General features: G+C 38.1%; 1 protein-coding gene across 4 annotated transcripts in view; it reads left to right on the top strand.

Annotated features, from left to right (window-relative positions):
* The window catches only part of LRRK2 (leucine rich repeat kinase 2), a 213,335-nt gene that overhangs the window by 49,891 nt on the left and 146,280 nt on the right, over positions 1-17,164 (top strand). For all 4 annotated transcript variants that reach the window (XM_042246875.1, XM_027967445.2, XM_042246876.2 and 1 more), the window contains 4 exons: positions 11,085-11,229; positions 11,357-11,496; positions 13,835-13,963; positions 14,038-14,208. In XM_042246875.1, coding sequence (XP_042102809.1) covers positions 11,085-11,229; positions 11,357-11,496; positions 13,835-13,963; positions 14,038-14,208 — 585 coding nt within the window. The remainder of the gene's footprint in view (positions 1-11,084; positions 11,230-11,356; positions 11,497-13,834; positions 13,964-14,037; positions 14,209-17,164) is intronic.

Below are 17,164 nucleotides of genomic sequence, written 5' to 3'. Positions count from 1 at the left end.
TTCTTTACTGCTGTGAGTCACCAGGGAAACCCGAGAACCTCCCTACCCCTTTCTTTTCCATGCCACACCTGGGCAATGACACAGCATCTCACTAAAAAGTGACTGCCATTTGTGGGCAAGGAAATAAGGTCATGGGAACCAGAAGTGGTACTGTTTTATTTTTAAAAATCTCCCCTGTGTCATTCCCCTAATTCTTTTCCATGGTTGAGAAAAAAAATGCTCTGAAAGATGAATGTATTTTTTTTTCTTTAGTTCTAAAATCCCATAATTGCATGTGTCACTCTGAATAAATGTTACAAGGCATCAGAGATTTTGGATCCAAATACTGTTGATGAAGTAAAATGAATTGCCATTAAAAATAAGCCTTTTCTTGGATAGCAAACTTCCAAATAAGGTAGAATTTTTGATTCAACTAAGATTTACAATGCAAAAATTATTAAAAGTATTTTTTAAAGTGAATCAGTGTCTGGAGGTGTACATAAATCCAGTAACATTCAGACTGAAGTTAAATCTGTCTGAAATATTAACATTACATTTATGCTTGATCCTTTTAGCTTTTTCTACACTTGAAAACTTTCAGTAATCTGTTCCAGAGACATCTATTTACCCAGTATTGTCTCTGGAGAACACAGTGGAAAATAGAGCTCTCAGCATTTTGGTCACATCTGTGCTTTGTGTGCAGTGGCACTGCTGCTGTCTTCAGTCAGGAAACTTAAGAAGTCAGCCAGTCTTCTCATTAAATGCACACAAATCAAAGAGCTTCTCAAAAACCTTAAAGCAAAATGTACTCAGTTTAAATACTGAAGATACATATTTCAATTGTGATTAATATATAGTGAAAGCAAGAGCTGATTTGTGAAAGCAACAGCAATAACAAAAACAAAGAGAAATTACATAGCACTTCCCTGGTGGCTCAGACGGTAAAGCATCTGCCTACAATGTGGGAGACCTGGGTTCAATCCCTTGGTCAGGAAGATCTCCTGAAGAAAGGAATGGCAACCCACTCCACTATTCTTGCCCCCTCCCCCAAAAAGGGGGCTCAAAGAAATATTGAGCTTCCCTTGTGGCTCAGCTGGAAAAGAATCTGCCTGCAATGCAGGAGACCTGGGTTCGACCCCTGGGTTGGGAAGATCCCCTGCAGAAGGGAAAGGCTACCCACTCCAGTAGTCTTGCCTGGAGAGTTCCATGGACTATGCAGTCATTGGGGTCACAAAGAGTCGGACACAACTGAATGACTTTCACTTTCACTTTGGGCCTCCCTGGTGGCTCAGAGGGTAAAGCGTCTGCTTGCAATGCAGGAGACCCAGGTTTGATCCCTGGGTTGGGAAGATCCCTTGGAGAAGGAAATGGCAACCCACTCCAATACTCTTGGCCTGGAAAATCCCATGGACAGAGGAGCCTGGTGGGCTACAGTCCACGGAGTTGCAAAGAGTTGGACATGACTGAGTGATGTCACTTTCACTTCTAAGGTAAATAAAAATTTATAGAACTACTCCAAAGAAGACTCCGAAACTCAACTGGGAGTACAAAGGAACAGTTAAACATAGGAAAATATATACCTTCTGTTTTGATAATTTTTAAAAGGTGAAAATTTATCTGCATTTATGAATCCTTATAAAAATAACAGTGATATTTTCTGGAACTAGGTAAGCTAATGTAAAATTTTGAGAAAATTAATTAGATAATTGCATGAATAATCAAGATAATTTGGAAAAAGAAGATAATATGGGCTAACTCTAGTATTAATAGATTATCAAATGTATTATAAAACTTTAGTGATTATACTGGTGTGACATTGGCACTAGCGATAGGTCAGTATCACATAATGGTGATTTAGGAGATAGACTCAAATGCACATGTTCAATTCGTGTATGATTTCCCAACCACCACAAGGGAAAATTGCTTGTGGAAGATTGCTCAGTAACTTGTATTGAAGCAGCTAATTCTCTGGCCATCTGGAGAAAGCAAAGGAAGCTGCGTATTTACATTACTCATTTAAAGAATCAAATCTCACGTGAGTGAGATTTAAAAGTAAAAATGAATCTGGCATAGATTCTCAATCAGGGAAGAATACTGGAGTGGGTAACCGTTTCCTTCTCCAGGGAATCTTACCGACCCAGAGCTCAAACCTGGGTCTCCCACATTGCAGGCAGATTCTTTACTGTCTGAGCTGCCAAGGAAGCCCACAATCATTATTAGAGAAATGTAAATTAAAAACAAAATAAAACAAAAACCTTGTTGAAGGAAATTTAATAATACTCATCTGCATTAAAATGGACATGTTTTCTGACCAGCTATTCCACTCTAAGAATTTATAATATAGATGCATGTGTACATGTGGTCAAGGTTTTTTAACAAGAATATTTATTGTGGCATTATTTGTAGTAAGAAGAATGTGGCAGCAAACTAAATGCGTACATGGTAATCATTAGTGCTGTCTGCCCCCTTCTGGTGATTCTGGGATTGTATTTATTGGTGCTTTTGTAGTTGGATTGAATCATGTAATGGTTTTGGCCAAAGAGTTGTAAGTAGAGGTTTCATTTGTGATTTCTGGACCAAGCATTAACTGCTGGTGAGGCATCTTATAGAACACTCTCAGGCACTGTGATCTGTGATATTTGAGATGGTGGTTGCCCAGGTAGCACAGCTCCCAGAGTGGTTGTGCTGAGCAGAGGCCCCCTCCTGATCTGTAACACATATGAGACATGAATACAAATTGAACCTTTTCTTTTTCCAGTTGATGTAATTTTGAGGTTGTTACTATAGGTTAATTTAGTCTGTCCTGACAATGCAATCCTTATCAATAGATCCTAAGAAAATAAATTATAATATTTTGAAACTGTGTAGTTCTTTGTAGGAATTATAAACAACTTGGTGAGATTCCTAATGTGTTGCCAAGGAATTATGTACAGTTTTCCATGAATATGACAAATATATTGCCCAGGTATTCATTTTTTTCCTTCACATATATTAGCACATTATGCATACTTTTGGTGAAACTAGTATATTTTCACTTCTCTATGTCTTCTCTCTTCCCCTTATCACTCAGTTAAAGCAGATTATATGGTCTTTAGTTTTATATCTTTAAGTGTATAATGTATTCTAATGTGTGTGGCCCCTGGAATCAGGATATCTGTATTTGAATCTGGCTTCACCATCTACAGACTAATGTATTCTGAACAAGTTTTTTAAAGCCTCTGTTACATTATCTATAATATGGAGGTAATAAATGGCTTTTCACTTAGGGTTATTGTGAAGAATTTTATTATATAATTCATGCTGTGTACTCTATACAATGCCTGGCACATGGTATACAGTCAGCAAATGTTCGTTAATATTATTACTATTAGATTTAAAACTATCTTTTGACTTGTGGCTATAAAAGATGAGAAGATTGAAGTATTCACACCGTCTTCCTATTTTTACCTATTTTCTAACCAACTTTTGTTAAATGAATTAATTCTACGTTGACAAGTTTTAAAATATTTATATTCAATTCTATAACCATACTTAAGAAGTTGTTTTCATCTTCTTCCTACAGTCACGTGGATTCAGTGTTCACTGCAAGTTGCTACAGTTCTTCCATTTATTTTTTAGTTGTCTGTTTCTTTTTTTAAAAAGATTCATTTCCTGAACGTTTTGTTGGTGTCTGTATATTTGGACTCTTGAAAAAACAGTTTGGTTGGTTGCAAAGTATTGGGGTTTTGTTTTCTTTTCTTTGAAAACCTTTTAAGTGTTTCACTGTTTTGTAGTACAGAATGTTTTAGTGGAACAGTCTGAGACCAATTTAATTCTTTTCTCATTTTTAAATGGTTTAGTATTTTTAACTGGATGCCCAAAGGATTCATTTCCTTGGAATCTACTTTATTAGGATATATCTCAGTGTTAGTCCTGGACTATGGTATCTTCTTTTTAGCCATACATTAATTTTTTTTCTGGAAAGTTTTTCTGAGTTGCAGTTTGACTTGGCTGGCAGTTTGGAAAGAGACTGGTGTGGGCATTTTCCCCTTGAGTTGGCTAGCTGACTCACTCGAGAAAATATTTTGATTGTTTTTGTAGTCTTTGAAAAAACTTGGAAAATTGTGAAGCATAGTAAACAGGATGTTTCTAATTAATATTTGTAGATGTCCAACATTGGTACTTTCAAAAATTTCATGTGGACAACACTTGCTAGTAAATTAATTTCAATCCCCATTTGAATAACAGTGTAATGAATAACTATTTTCAAGATAGAACATTAAGTAAGTGAAAGTCCATTATAGGCTTGTAAATATCATATATACATATATACATAATGATATTTAACTCTTCAAATTTATGAAACTGTCAAAATCAGATATCACTATTTAAAATCATCAAAATGTTTATTTGATCTCCATCACATATGATACTGTGATACTCTGCATTCCCTTTCTACATAGACAAATCATGGATTTCCTGTTGCATCTACAAACTGCAAGTGAAATAGAGATTAGGGAAGCTCAAGGTAGCAGAACCAATAGTTGAGTAGAAACTTGTTAGAGGTGATGGTATTAAGCACAAGAACAGGTACTTTATAAATATAAGTGAAAGTGAAAGTGTTAGTTGCTCAGTTGTGTCTGACTCTTTGCAACATCATGGACTGTGTAGCCCACCAGGCTTCTCTGTCCGTGGGATTTCCTGGGCAAGAATTCTGTAGTAGGCTGCCATTTCCTTTTTTCTCCAGGGGATCTTCCCAACCCTGGGGTGGAACCTGGGTCTCTCACACTGCAGGCTGATTCTTTACTATCTGAGCCATCAGGTACCAATTTGACTTAATTTTAGCATAAAAATAAGCCTATGGGTGCATTTTGAGGTTAAGGGCAGGGTCAGCTGCATAACCCAGTACAAGATGAAAATGCAGCACCTTGTATTTAAAATTATTAAGAATTTCAAGGTGGTGGCTGCAGAGTATTAAACCAGGTCTGGGGCCCTTCTGAACACAGGGACCTGTGCTACTGCACATGTGTGTACGCCTCAAGCTGGCCTCCCTCAGTTCAGTTCAGTTCAGTTCAGTCGCTCAGTCGTGTCCGACTCTTTGCGACCCCATGAATCGCAGTACGCCAGGCCTCCCTGTCCATCGCCATCTCCTGGAGTTCACTCAGACTCACATCCATGGAGTCTGTGATGCCATCCAGCCATCTCATCCTCGGTCGTCCCCTTCTCCTCCTGCCCCCAATCCCTCCCAGCATCAGAATCTTTTCCAGTGAGTCAACTCTTCTTATGAGGTGGCCAAAGTACTGGAGTTTCAGCTTTAGCATCATTCCTTCTAAAGAAATCCCAGGGCTGATCTCCTTCAGAATGGACTGGTTGGATCTCCTTGCAGTCCAAGGGACTCTCAAGAGTCTTCTCCAACACCAAAGTTCAAAAGCATCAATTCTTCGGTGCTCAGCCTTCTTCACAGTCCAACTCTCACATCCATACATGACCACAGGAAAAACCATAGCCTTGACTAGACAGACCTTAGTTGGCAAAGTAATGTCTCTGCTTTTGAATATACTATCTAGGTTGATCATAGCTTTTCTTCCAAGGAGTAAGTGTCTTTTTAAATTTCATGGCTGCAGTCACCATCTGCAGTGATTTTGGAGCCCAAAAAAATAAAGTCTGACACTGTTTCCACTGTTTCCCCATCAATTTGCCATGAAGTGATGAGACCAGATGCCATGATCTTCGTTTTCTGAATGTTGAGCTTTAAGCCAACTTTTTCACTCTCCTCTTTCACTTTCATCAAGAGGCTTTTGAGTTCCTCTTCGCTTTCTGCCATAAGAGTGGTGTCATCTGCATATCTGAGGTTATTGATATTTCTCCCGGCAGTCTTGATTCCAGCTTGTGTTTCTTCCAGTCCAGGGTTTCTCATGATGTACTCTGCATAGACGTTAAATAAGCAGGGTGACAACATACAGCCTTGACGTACTCCTTTTCCTATTTGGAACCAGTCTGTTGTTCCATGTCCAGTTCGAACTGTTGCTTCCTGACCTGCATACAGATTTCTCAAGAGGCAGGTCAAGTGGTCTGGTATTCCCATCTCTTTCAGAATTTTCCACAGTTGATTGTGATCCACACAGTCAAAGGCTTTGGCATAATCAATAAAGCAGAAATAGATGTTTTTCTGGAACTCTCTTGCTTTTTCCATGATCCAGCGGATGCTGGCAATTTGATCTCTGGTTCCTCTGCCTTTTCTAAAACCTGCTTGAACATCAGGAAGTTCACGGTTCATGTATTGCTAAAGCCTGGCTTGAAATGGTGGTACTGTTAATTAAAACAGAAAGTTCAAAATGGCAGTCTGAGTTTTCTTTTTTCTCTTTGAGAAGATAATAAACTTTTAACTTTGAACATCTAAGTTCAAGATACTAGTGTCAAACAAAGAGAAATATGGACTTAGAACTTAAGAGAGTTTAAGTTTATGCTTTGAGTTATCTACTCAAAGGTTTCTGTGTCTCAATTTTTTTTTCACCAATAACACAGGGATAATAATTGTGTGTCTGCATCATAGGGTGAGTGTAAAGATTAAATGAGTTAATACATATGAAGTGCTGAAAAGAATGTCTGGCACATAGCAAATGCTCCTTAGGTTTTGGTTATCCTTGTGGTTGTTGCTATTGTTGTTATGGTGACCTGAAGCCATGATGGTATATGAATTGCATCCATGAACAGAGAGTTTTAAGTAAAGTTCTTTGGACAAAGTTTGGAGTTGAAAGAAGTGATTGTGAATGAGATAGATAAATAAATAGTTTTAAAGTTTGAGAATGAATAGGGAGATTACTGTGTCATGGAAATCAAGGGAGGAAAGAGCAGCAATTCAGTTGTTAAAGAACTTTTTTCTTTGAATGGTTTTAATTTGGAGTGGTTAGGACAGAAGCCTGATTATTAAGAGGTGGGAAGAATGTAGAGGAAGTGGGTTTAGACTTTTCTATTAATACGTTTAGAAATGAGAGAGGAGTGGTAGCTTGATAGAATGAAAGATCAATTTAGGGATATTCTCTCCCAGTGAGAAGTCTTTCACTTCTGAGAAGACTGTTCATTCCTTCCAAGGCCTGAACTATGCCGTCACTCAGTGTTTACTGCATGGATGGTGATTTATCTCATTTCACCCTCATAACAACACTGCATTATTAGAATCATTTTCGAGGTGAGGAAACCTGGGCAAACACTGAGCCATCCCTCCAGCTTCACTTTGTACCACTTTGAATTTCTTTATGTTCTTGAATAATACCTTTTAACTAAATACCACTTCTCAGTAAATGTTATTTCATTCATTTTTAATGGCCCAGAGATTCATGGAACTCTTTAAGTGATGAGACAGTTTAAAGTCAAATTTAATTGGCTCCAAGCTGATATCCTTTTACTACTCAAGGAATTGGTAAGATGGAAATAATGGTGGGGAAAACTGCTAAGGGAGACAAAGATATGAGTGTCTTGTTGAAATGATAGATGAAGTGATATCTGAGCTGAGCAGTTCAGTGTTGGAGGAGGACAATACAAGATGAGAAAATGATGCTTCTGTCCATAACCTATATAAAGAAAGACGCAAATATAAAACACATGAGAGGTACTGAGGGACTAGATTGGGAAATGAGTGAAAATCTGTTCAGTGACAATAGGGGGAAGTAAAACATGTTGGAAGGCAGTAGGTTTTTGTTGAAGAGGCTACATCAGAATTTGAGGTCTGACTGGAAGCTATTTCAGCTCTATAGTGAAGATGTTATTTAGTGGCTAAGTGGCTTCTGACTCTTTTTGACCCAGTGGACAGAAGAGTTCTCTGTCCTTTGCTATCTCCCGAAGTTTGCTCAAACTCATGTCCATTGAGTCAGTGATGCTATACAACCATCACATCCTGTCACCCCCCTTCTCTTCCTGCTGTCTATCTTTCCCAGTATCAGGGTCTTTTCCAGTGAGTCAGTTATTTACATCAGGTGGCCGAAGGATTGGAGCTTCAGCTTCAGCATCTGTCCTTCTAATGAATATTCAGGGTTGATTGCCTTTGGGAATTGACTGGTTTGGTCTCCTTGCTGTCCAAGGGACTCTCCAGAGTCTTCTCCAGCACCACAGTTAGAAAGCATCAATTCTACAGCACTCAGCCTTCTTTATGTTCCAAGTCTCACATCCATACCAGACTACTGGCAAAACTATAGCTTTGACTATATGGACCTTTGTCAGTGATGTGATGTCTCTGCTTTTTAATAAACTGAAGAGGTTTATCATAGGTTTCCTTCCAAGGAGCAAGTATCTCTTAAGTTTATGGCTGCAGTCACGGTCCACAGTGATTTTGGATCCAAGAAAATAAAATCTATCTCTGTTTCCACTTTTTCCTTTTCTATTTGCCATGAAGTAATGGGACTAGCATCAGTCCTTTCAGTGAACACCCAGGACTCATCTCCTTTAGGATGGACTGGTTGGACCTCCTTTCAGTCCAAGGGACTCTCAAGAGTCTTCTCCAACACCACAGTTCAAAAGCATCAATTCTTCGGCGCTCAGCTTTCTTCACAGTCCAACTCTCACATCCATACATGACTACTGGAAAAACCATAGCCTTGACTAGACAGACCTTTGTTGGCAAAGTAATGTCTCTGCTTTTGAATATGCTATCTATGTTGGTCATAACTTTCCTTTCAAGGAGTAAGCACCTTTTAATTTCATGGCTGCAATCACCATCTGCAGTGATTTTGTACCCCCCAAAATAAAGTGTGATACCATTTCCCCCTCTATTTCCCATGAGAGTCAGACTGTGAAGAAAGCTGAGCGCTGAAGAATCGATGCTTTTGAACTGTGGTGTTGGAGAAGACTCTTGAAAGTCCCTTGGACTGCAAGGAGGTCCAACCAGTTCATCCTAAAGGAGATCATTCTTGGGTATTCATTGGAAGGACTGATGCTAAAGCTGAAACTCCAATACTTTGGCCACCTCATGAGAGTTGACTCACTGGAAAAGACCCTGATGCTGGGAGGGATTGTGGGCGGGAGGAGAAGGGGACAGCAGAGGATGAGATGGCTGGATAGCATCACCGACACAATGGACATGAGTTTGAGTGAACTCTGGGAGTTGGTGATGGACAGGGAGGCCTGGGGTGCTGCGATTCATGGGGTCGCAGAGTCGGACATGACTGAGTGACTGAACTGAACTGAATGGGACTAGATGCCATGATCTTAATTTTTTGAATGTTGAGTTTCAAGCCACCTTTTTCACTCTCCTATTTTACCCCCATCAAGAGGCTCTTGAGTTCCTCTTCAGTTTCTGCCATTAGAGTGGTATCATCTGCATATCTGAGGCTGTTGATATTTCTGCTGACAATCTTGATTCCAGCTTGGGATTCATCCAGCCTGACATTTTACATAATGTACTCTGCATAGAAGTTAAATAAACAGAGTGACAATATACAGCCTTGTCTTGCTCTTTTCCCAATTTTGAACAAGTCAGTTGTTCCATGTCCAGTTCCAGCTGTTTACTGCTTGACCCATGTATAGATTTCTCAGGAGACAGGTAAGGTGGTCTGGTATTTCCATCTCTTTAAGAATTTTCCACAATTTTTGGTGATCCACGCAGTCAAAGGCTTTAGCATGGTCAGTGAAGATGAAGTAGGTGTTTTTCTGGAATTTTCTTGCTTTTACTAGGATCCAGCACATGTTGGCAATTTGATCTCTGGTTCCTCTGTCTCTTTGAAGCCCAGCTTGTACATCTGGAAATTCTTGGTTCACATACTGCCTAAACCTAGCTTGAAGGATTTTGAGTATAACCTTGCTGGCATATGAAATGAGTGCAATTGTACAGTAGTTTAAACATTCTTTGGCATTGTCCTTCTTTGGGATTGGTATGAAAACTGAACTTTTCCAGTCCCATAGCCACTGATGAGTTTTCCAAATTTGCTGACATATTGAGTTTAGCACTTTAAAGCATCATCTTTTAGGATTTTGAATCTCTCAGCTGGAATTCCATCACTTCCATTAACTTTGCTTGTAGTAATGCTTCCTAAGGCCCGCTTGACTTCACACTCTAGGATGTCTGGCTCTAGGTGAGTGACCACCTAGAACATCATGAAGAGCACCATGGAAAAGCAGAGTGTAAGAGTTAGGTAAATGTCACAGACATTGAAAGACAGGAGGTGTGATTGTGATTGTCACATGATTGGAAAGTGTGTTGTTGATTGTTTTCTTCTTAGTCAATGAGAAGGATGGCCTCGGAAAAGTAGTGGCTTCTATTAGAATAACTGTCAAATAATATCAAATTCTGGAAGAATTGAATTTAAAAGGTTGGAAGAGATTAAGATTCTTGAAACATTTATATTAAAGTACTAGTCCTGACTGCGCTGTGCTTTGTTGCTCAGTCATGTCCGCCTCTTTGTGACCCTATGGACTGTAGCCCATCAAGCTCCTCTGTCCATGGGGATTCTCCAGGCAATAATACTGGAGTGGCTTGCCATGCCCTCCTCCAGGGAATCTTCCTGACCCAGGGATCGAACCTAGGTTTCCTGCATTGCAGGCAGATTCTTTACTGTTTGAGCCACCAGGCAAGTTCTAATCCTGACAATTTTTAGCTATGTGACTTGAGCTCTTTTTCCTGCATCATTAAAGTTGGTGAACCTGTTGTGTGAAACTTGATGGGGAATAAATGAAGTATAGCATGTAAACATATAAAGAGTAAATTCTCAGTTAGTATTTTTTATGATGAGGGACAGCATTGCATTTTTATGGTTAAGAGTTTAGATTGTGATGGCAAATGTCTTTGACTTGGTATCTTCTCAGCAGTGTACAGTCTACATTCAATGAACTCATCTTTTAATAGGAATCATATTAGTATATATTTAATAAGGATGCTCTGAAAAGAAAACCGTGTGAAATTATTTAGTACAGTGCCTGGTGAAGAAGAGGTACTTAATAAGTGCAAAAAATGTTAACTCTTATTCTTAATAATAAATAAAAGTAATTAGTGCTACAAGGCAGAATCAAGAATGGTAATTTTATTTGGACTCCTTAGTTTATGTTTCATCAGCCTATAAGCTGACTTTAACTAAGGTAAGTATTGGAATTCATTTTTTAACACAGCAAATTTTCTTAATTATCCTTTTGACTTTTAGTTCATTGGAAATCCTGGGATTCAGAAGTGTGGATTAAAAGTAATATCATCTATAATACATTTTCCTGATGCATTAGAGGTATTATCCCTGGAAGGTGCTATTGATTCAGTGCTTCATACACTGCAGATGTATCCAGATGACCAAGGTTGGTACAACTGAAGTCAGGATTTAGATTTTTATAGGCCTTTAGCTATTAGTTGAACATGTTTAAATTCTTTCTTCTTTGAGATTTAAAACAGTACATTTTATTTTTTTTTCTTTTATTTTTCTAGAAATTCAGTGTCTGGGTTTAAGTCTTATAGGATGTTTGATTACAAAGAAGAATTTATGCGTGGGAACTGGGCATCTGCTGGCAAAAATTCTGATTTCCACCCTACAACGATTCAAGGATATTGGTGAAGTACAGATAAAAGTATGTGCATTATCTTGAAGGGAATCGAGATCTTGTACAGATTTCTTTTTCAGAGCAGCTGATGTAACTCCTACTTAGCATTAATGAGTATTTTCTAGTTAATTGAAAGCCATTTATCATTTCATAGTATTTTTATTATAGTAGATGAAGAGAATTGGGTTGAATTTCAAAATATCATTATGTTTCATTACTAAATCTCTCAAATTAGTACGTTTGTCTTTTCTGTGAAAAAGCAGAGCATGTGCTAAAGAAATTTCAGCTAGGTGAGCTTTATTATCTTTGTTGTTGTTCAGTTGCTCAGTCATGTCCAACTCTTTGTGACCCCATGGACTTGGACTGAAGCACACCAGGCTTCCCAGTCCCTCACTATCTCTTGGAGTTTGCCCAAACTCATATCCATTGAGTCAGTGATGCCATCCAACCAGCTCATCCTCTGTCATCCCCTTCTCCTCCTGCCCTCAATCTTTCCCAGCATCAGGGTCTTTTCCAGTGAGTCAGCTCTTTGCATCAGGTGGTCAAAGTATTGGAGCTTCAGCTTCAGCGTCAGTCCTTCCAGTGAATATTCAGGATGGATTTCCTTTAGTATTGACTGGTTTGATCCCCTTCCTGTCCAAGGGACTTTTATTTGCTTAGATTTTAGATAAATAAAAGTTACAACTATTATGAAGTTTGTCATTTTGTTTTGAGCTGCTTACTTAGTAATTTTTCCCCTTAATTTTGTTCTTGCAGTGAAGTAATATTTTAAACGGTCTTCATTAAGCAAAATTTAAAATGCAATCTATATTAGCTGTCTATGAGGAATCCAAGATATTGGTTTAGGATTAATTCAGGGAAGATGAAGTAAATTGTTTCAGAGTACTTTTATTTTAATGTTAATAAAAGAAGTTTTTTTTTTTTTTTTCCTAAGAATTTCTACCTTGGTTGTAGTGTTTTTGGTAATGAAGTTTACAACTTTCATAAACCATACTCAGCAAATATTTTCAAAAATGGCAGCATTGGCCAGGAGTGAAAATGTCTAAGCTCTGATCTTTGCACGAATATTATTAGTAAATGGGAAAATGCATACAAGATTTTAAATTATAAAGTGCTGAACGTATGGCATTTCTTAGATTAGAACCAACAATGGGTTTTATATATCTGCTTTCTGTAATGTGCCTGAACCTAGGTTGACTAAAGCCAAGACAGAATTGATTATAAGTAATCTGAGGTAAATTATTTTGTGCAGGCATGAAGCTCTCGCTCAGTATTTATTCATCTAGGCATAAATTTTAGGATTTTTATGTAGTGATTGTAAACTGTTGACCAGTGGGCTAAATTTTGCCTGCCAGCATACTTTATTTGACCAGTTCAGTGCTTCTAAGCTGTTGAGTTTGAATTATCTGCCTTCTCTGTGTTTGTATTATCTGCTTTGCTGCTGCATTCATTTGTCTGCAGGGACTTCTGCTCTAGAGGTGGGTGGACCACATGCCCCTCAAACTGCTTCTCTTGTCAAATGTTAGTAAGCATTTATAGAAACTTAGCGTCTGAAGAGCTCAAAATAATAATTTTTAACATTTAGATGATCTCATTAATATATTTTAGAAAGATGAACGTTTTACAAGTAAAACTGATCTTTGGTGAATGTACCCAAGGTATATAATAGGCAAGTCTAAAGTTCATTCTTTCTTTAACATCACATAAATAGAGCCTAGACAACTTTTTGAGTGGTTCTAAAAAGTAATGATGTGTCCGATCAGTTCCTTATAAATGATTTGCTGAAAGGATGTAAACCTCAGAGTGTCTTTAGAGCTTTTATAAAATGTTCTCAAGATGAACACAGTCTAGGAGCTCACATTTGTCTGAGATTAAAATTTCAGAAGATAGCACAAAACAATTGTTGGGGGAAGTCCTAGTCTATTTATAGAACTTGATCTGCCGTCTTGTATTAAAGAACTCAAGTCACTGATTTATTTGGGTTTGTGGCACTGCTGACTCTGCTGTCTAATCCTGATTAATATCTAACTTCCAACCTGTAGGTATGGCTTTAGGCAAGGAATCTTTAAAAGCCAAATTTTGGTAAATTAGGTGTTTTAGGTTTTCTTCCTGTTTGGCTAGATGAGAGTTTAACATCTTATTCTCTGTGTGCATCTTCTTATTTCTTAGTAATGAGAGAGCAAGGTGTATTTATTACATTGTTTCAAAGTTTACAGCTTTAAAGTACAAGCCCAATAAATGTATCTACTTACCTAAGTGAACACCTCAAGTTTTAAGTACTGTATACAGTCTCTCTTTTATATCATTTGTTTATTCTTTTTTGTCCATAATTACCTTGTTATTATTAACTTTGTCACACTTTCAGGGATTTCAGACAGTCTTGACAATACTGGAATTGTCAGTGTCTTTTTCCAAGCTACTGGTGGATTACTCCTTTGATTCAGTAATATTCCATCAATTGTCTTCCAGTATCATGGAGCAAAAGGATCAACAGGTACAATGTTTTTTACCTGTATTCTAATTGTTACACATTTCGCTGACTCTAATCCTCATTTCCATTCTTTATAGTTTCTAAACCTTTGTTGCAAGTGCTTTGCAAAATTGGCCGTTGATAATGAGTTAAAAAGTGTGATGCTGGAGAAAGCATGTGATCAGAATAATAGCATCATGGTTGAATGCCTGCTTCTGTTGGGAGCAGATGCCAATCGAGCAAAAGAAGCAACTCCTTTGATTTGTCAGGTAAATATTCAAAGACTCACTTTTGTCTTTTTTTCTATGACCCTGCTATTGTATAGCTCTTACCTACATCGTATGATTCTTCATTACAGAATTTATCAGTTTATGGCCCAATTGCTTGTAATTTGAGGTAGGGTTTAGATTCATAGAGTTTCAGAAATAGGGTATTTCTTTAGGCATTATCATCTAATCATTCCCTTTACATGTTTACCTACTTTGTTAAAATGATAAATAACTTTAAATGTGTCTCCTACTGTGCATCTCTGTGTGAATCACTGTCCAGGAACTCACCACACAGTTATATTTTGTTTCGATTCATCTTTTAAGTAGTTTCTTTCTGTTTTCAACTTCTCTCTCTAGAAAGTTCTGCCTTCAGGGCTACCACAGGTGGCCTCACAGCCTGTGCACTGCACACTCTGGGGCCTGTTCACATTGACAGCCCTGCTATGGGCCATCCTGCAGTAGAGTGCACTGTGGTCGTGCTTTCCTTCTCTCCCTTCCCTCACGCACTGCGCAAACACATCTATCTAATTCTTCTGCTCTGCCTTCAAAATATAAACCAAATTATTTGTCCTCAATAAAGCTCTTCCCACACTTCCTGACCTCCATACAAAATAAAGATTTACTTGCTGTGTAAACCCATGACAATATTTGTACACTTCTTTATAGTTTCTGAGTTGTGTGAAGGTAGAGATATACAATGTTCATCTGTGTATCATTCAGAATATCTAACTCACTGTTGTACATACAGTAGAAATTCAATTAAGTATCAGAGTACATTACATATCATTTCCAGTTTGTCTTCACTGTATAAATTTTAGTTTGCAGTAGTATTCAGGTAACCCTATGTATATTTTCTAAATAATAATATTTCCAAACAAAGCAATTATGTAGTGATTTAATATGCCTTATTGACTGGATGAAGCACAGCTGGAATCAAGATTGCTGGGAGAAATATCAATAAACTCAGATATGCAGATGACACCACCCTTATGGCAGAAAGCAAAGAACTAAAGAGCCTTTTGATGAAAGTGAGAGGAGAGTGAAAAAGTTGGCTTAAAACTCAACATTCAGAAAACTAAGATCATGGCATCTGGCCCATCACTTCATGGCGAACAGATGGGGAAACAATGAAAACAGTGAGAGACTTTAGATTTTTGGGCTCCAAAATCACTGCAGATGGTGACTGCAGCCATGAAATTAAAAGATGCTTGCTCCTTGGAAGAAAGCTATGATCAACCTAGGCAGCATATTAAAAAGCAGAGACATTACTTTGCCAACAAAGGTCTGTCTAGTCAAAGGCATGGTTTTTCCAGTAGTCATGTATAGATGTGAAGGTTGGACTATAAAGAAAGCTGATCACCAAAGAATTGATGCATTTGAACTGTGGTGTTGGAGAAGACTCTTGAGAGTCCCTTAGACTTCAAGGAGATTCAACCAGTCCATTCTGAAGGATATCAGTCTTGAATATTCACTCGAAGGACTGATACTGAAGCTGAAACTCCAATACTTTGGCCACCTGATGTGAAGAGCTGACTCATTGGAAAAGACCCTGATGCTGGGAAAGATTGAAGGTGGGAGAGGAAGGGGACAACAGAGGATGAGATGGTTGGATGGCATCACTGACTCAATGGACACAAGTATGAGTAAGCTCTGGGAGTTGGTAATAGACAGGAAAGCCTGGTGTGCTGCAGTCTACAGGGTTGCCAAGAGTCGGACATGACCAAGTGACTGAACAGAACTAAACTCAACATGCATTCTTAAATAACCAACAGAGTGCTGTGTTTTTCAATAATTTGCTTCTAAAGCCTCACTTTATTTAATTTTCCACTCACCTATGTGTTCAAATCAATTTGTCAACCGTAAGATTAAGGTAGTACTACTTAGCCATCTACATAAAAAGAAATTGAACGTGTAACTCATTTTCATGCACAGTTAAGTTATTCATTAAAACCAAATACATAATCAGATTATTTAAATTTAGTCAAGTTTCATCTAAGCAGGCAACATTGAAAATAGTTGCTTCTCTGTTATTAAAAGTAACTGAATCATTTCCTTCAATAATTTAATGTTTTTATTGTATTTCTTCTGTGTGATCTTCGGATCATTGTGTTAATGTTACTTGGATATGCCAGTATCCTTTCAGGGAGCTTCCTCCAGGTCTTTCGTAGAGAAACAACACACCTAAAAGCCCTTAAGTACAGTTACTCTACATTCTGCTCAGGGACTGCTTTCTACTTTTCTCTCTATTTATTCAAATCTTTCTGTACAAAAGGCTTTTTATTTTCTTCTTCCCAAATTCTTTTGAATTTAATGTGCTTATTTATATCTTTTCTTCTTAAAATCAGATCTTTAGATGTAAAGAATTTATCCTGGTTGTCAGAGATTATTTATATAATCTAACAAATAGTAAACATTGATTTTTGTGAGTAGACTGTTTGAACACACCTTATTTTGTACAAAGTAGCATAGTCAAGACTTAGCCAGGTACCAGTGTTGCATTATTAAGGGTGGAGTTAATCTTATTAGGCTCTGGGAGGATTAATACTGGGTATGAAAATGCATGAATAGAGACATGAAAATAAGACTTATCAGGTCATGGTGGGAAGAGCAAGTATCATGAATTCTGAATAAAAATAATAGCAAGCTCTTCTGTGGTATTCATTGCCACCTGGGCCCTGCTCAGAGTCCTTTACTTAGTAAAATCCTGACAACAACCTTAGGAGTACTCTTGCTGCTGCTGTTGCTAAGTCGTTTCAGTTGTGTCCAACTCTATGCAACCCCACAGACGGCAGCCCACCAGGCTCCCGCATCCCTGGGATTCTCCAGGCAAGAACACTGGAGTGGGTTGCCATCTCCTTCTCCAGTGCATGAAAGTGAAAAGTGAAAGTGAAGTCGCTCAGTCGTGTCCGACTCTTAGCGACCCCATGGACTGCAGCCCACCAGGCTCCTCCGTCCA

The sequence above is a fragment of the Ovis aries genome, chromosome 3 (assembly GCF_016772045.2).
Source record: "Ovis aries strain OAR_USU_Benz2616 breed Rambouillet chromosome 3, ARS-UI_Ramb_v3.0, whole genome shotgun sequence".
In the NCBI taxonomy this organism is placed as follows: domain Eukaryota; kingdom Metazoa; phylum Chordata; class Mammalia; order Artiodactyla; family Bovidae; genus Ovis; species Ovis aries.
Note: the sequence above shows the minus strand (reverse complement) of the source record. Positions and strands in the feature narration are given on the sequence as shown.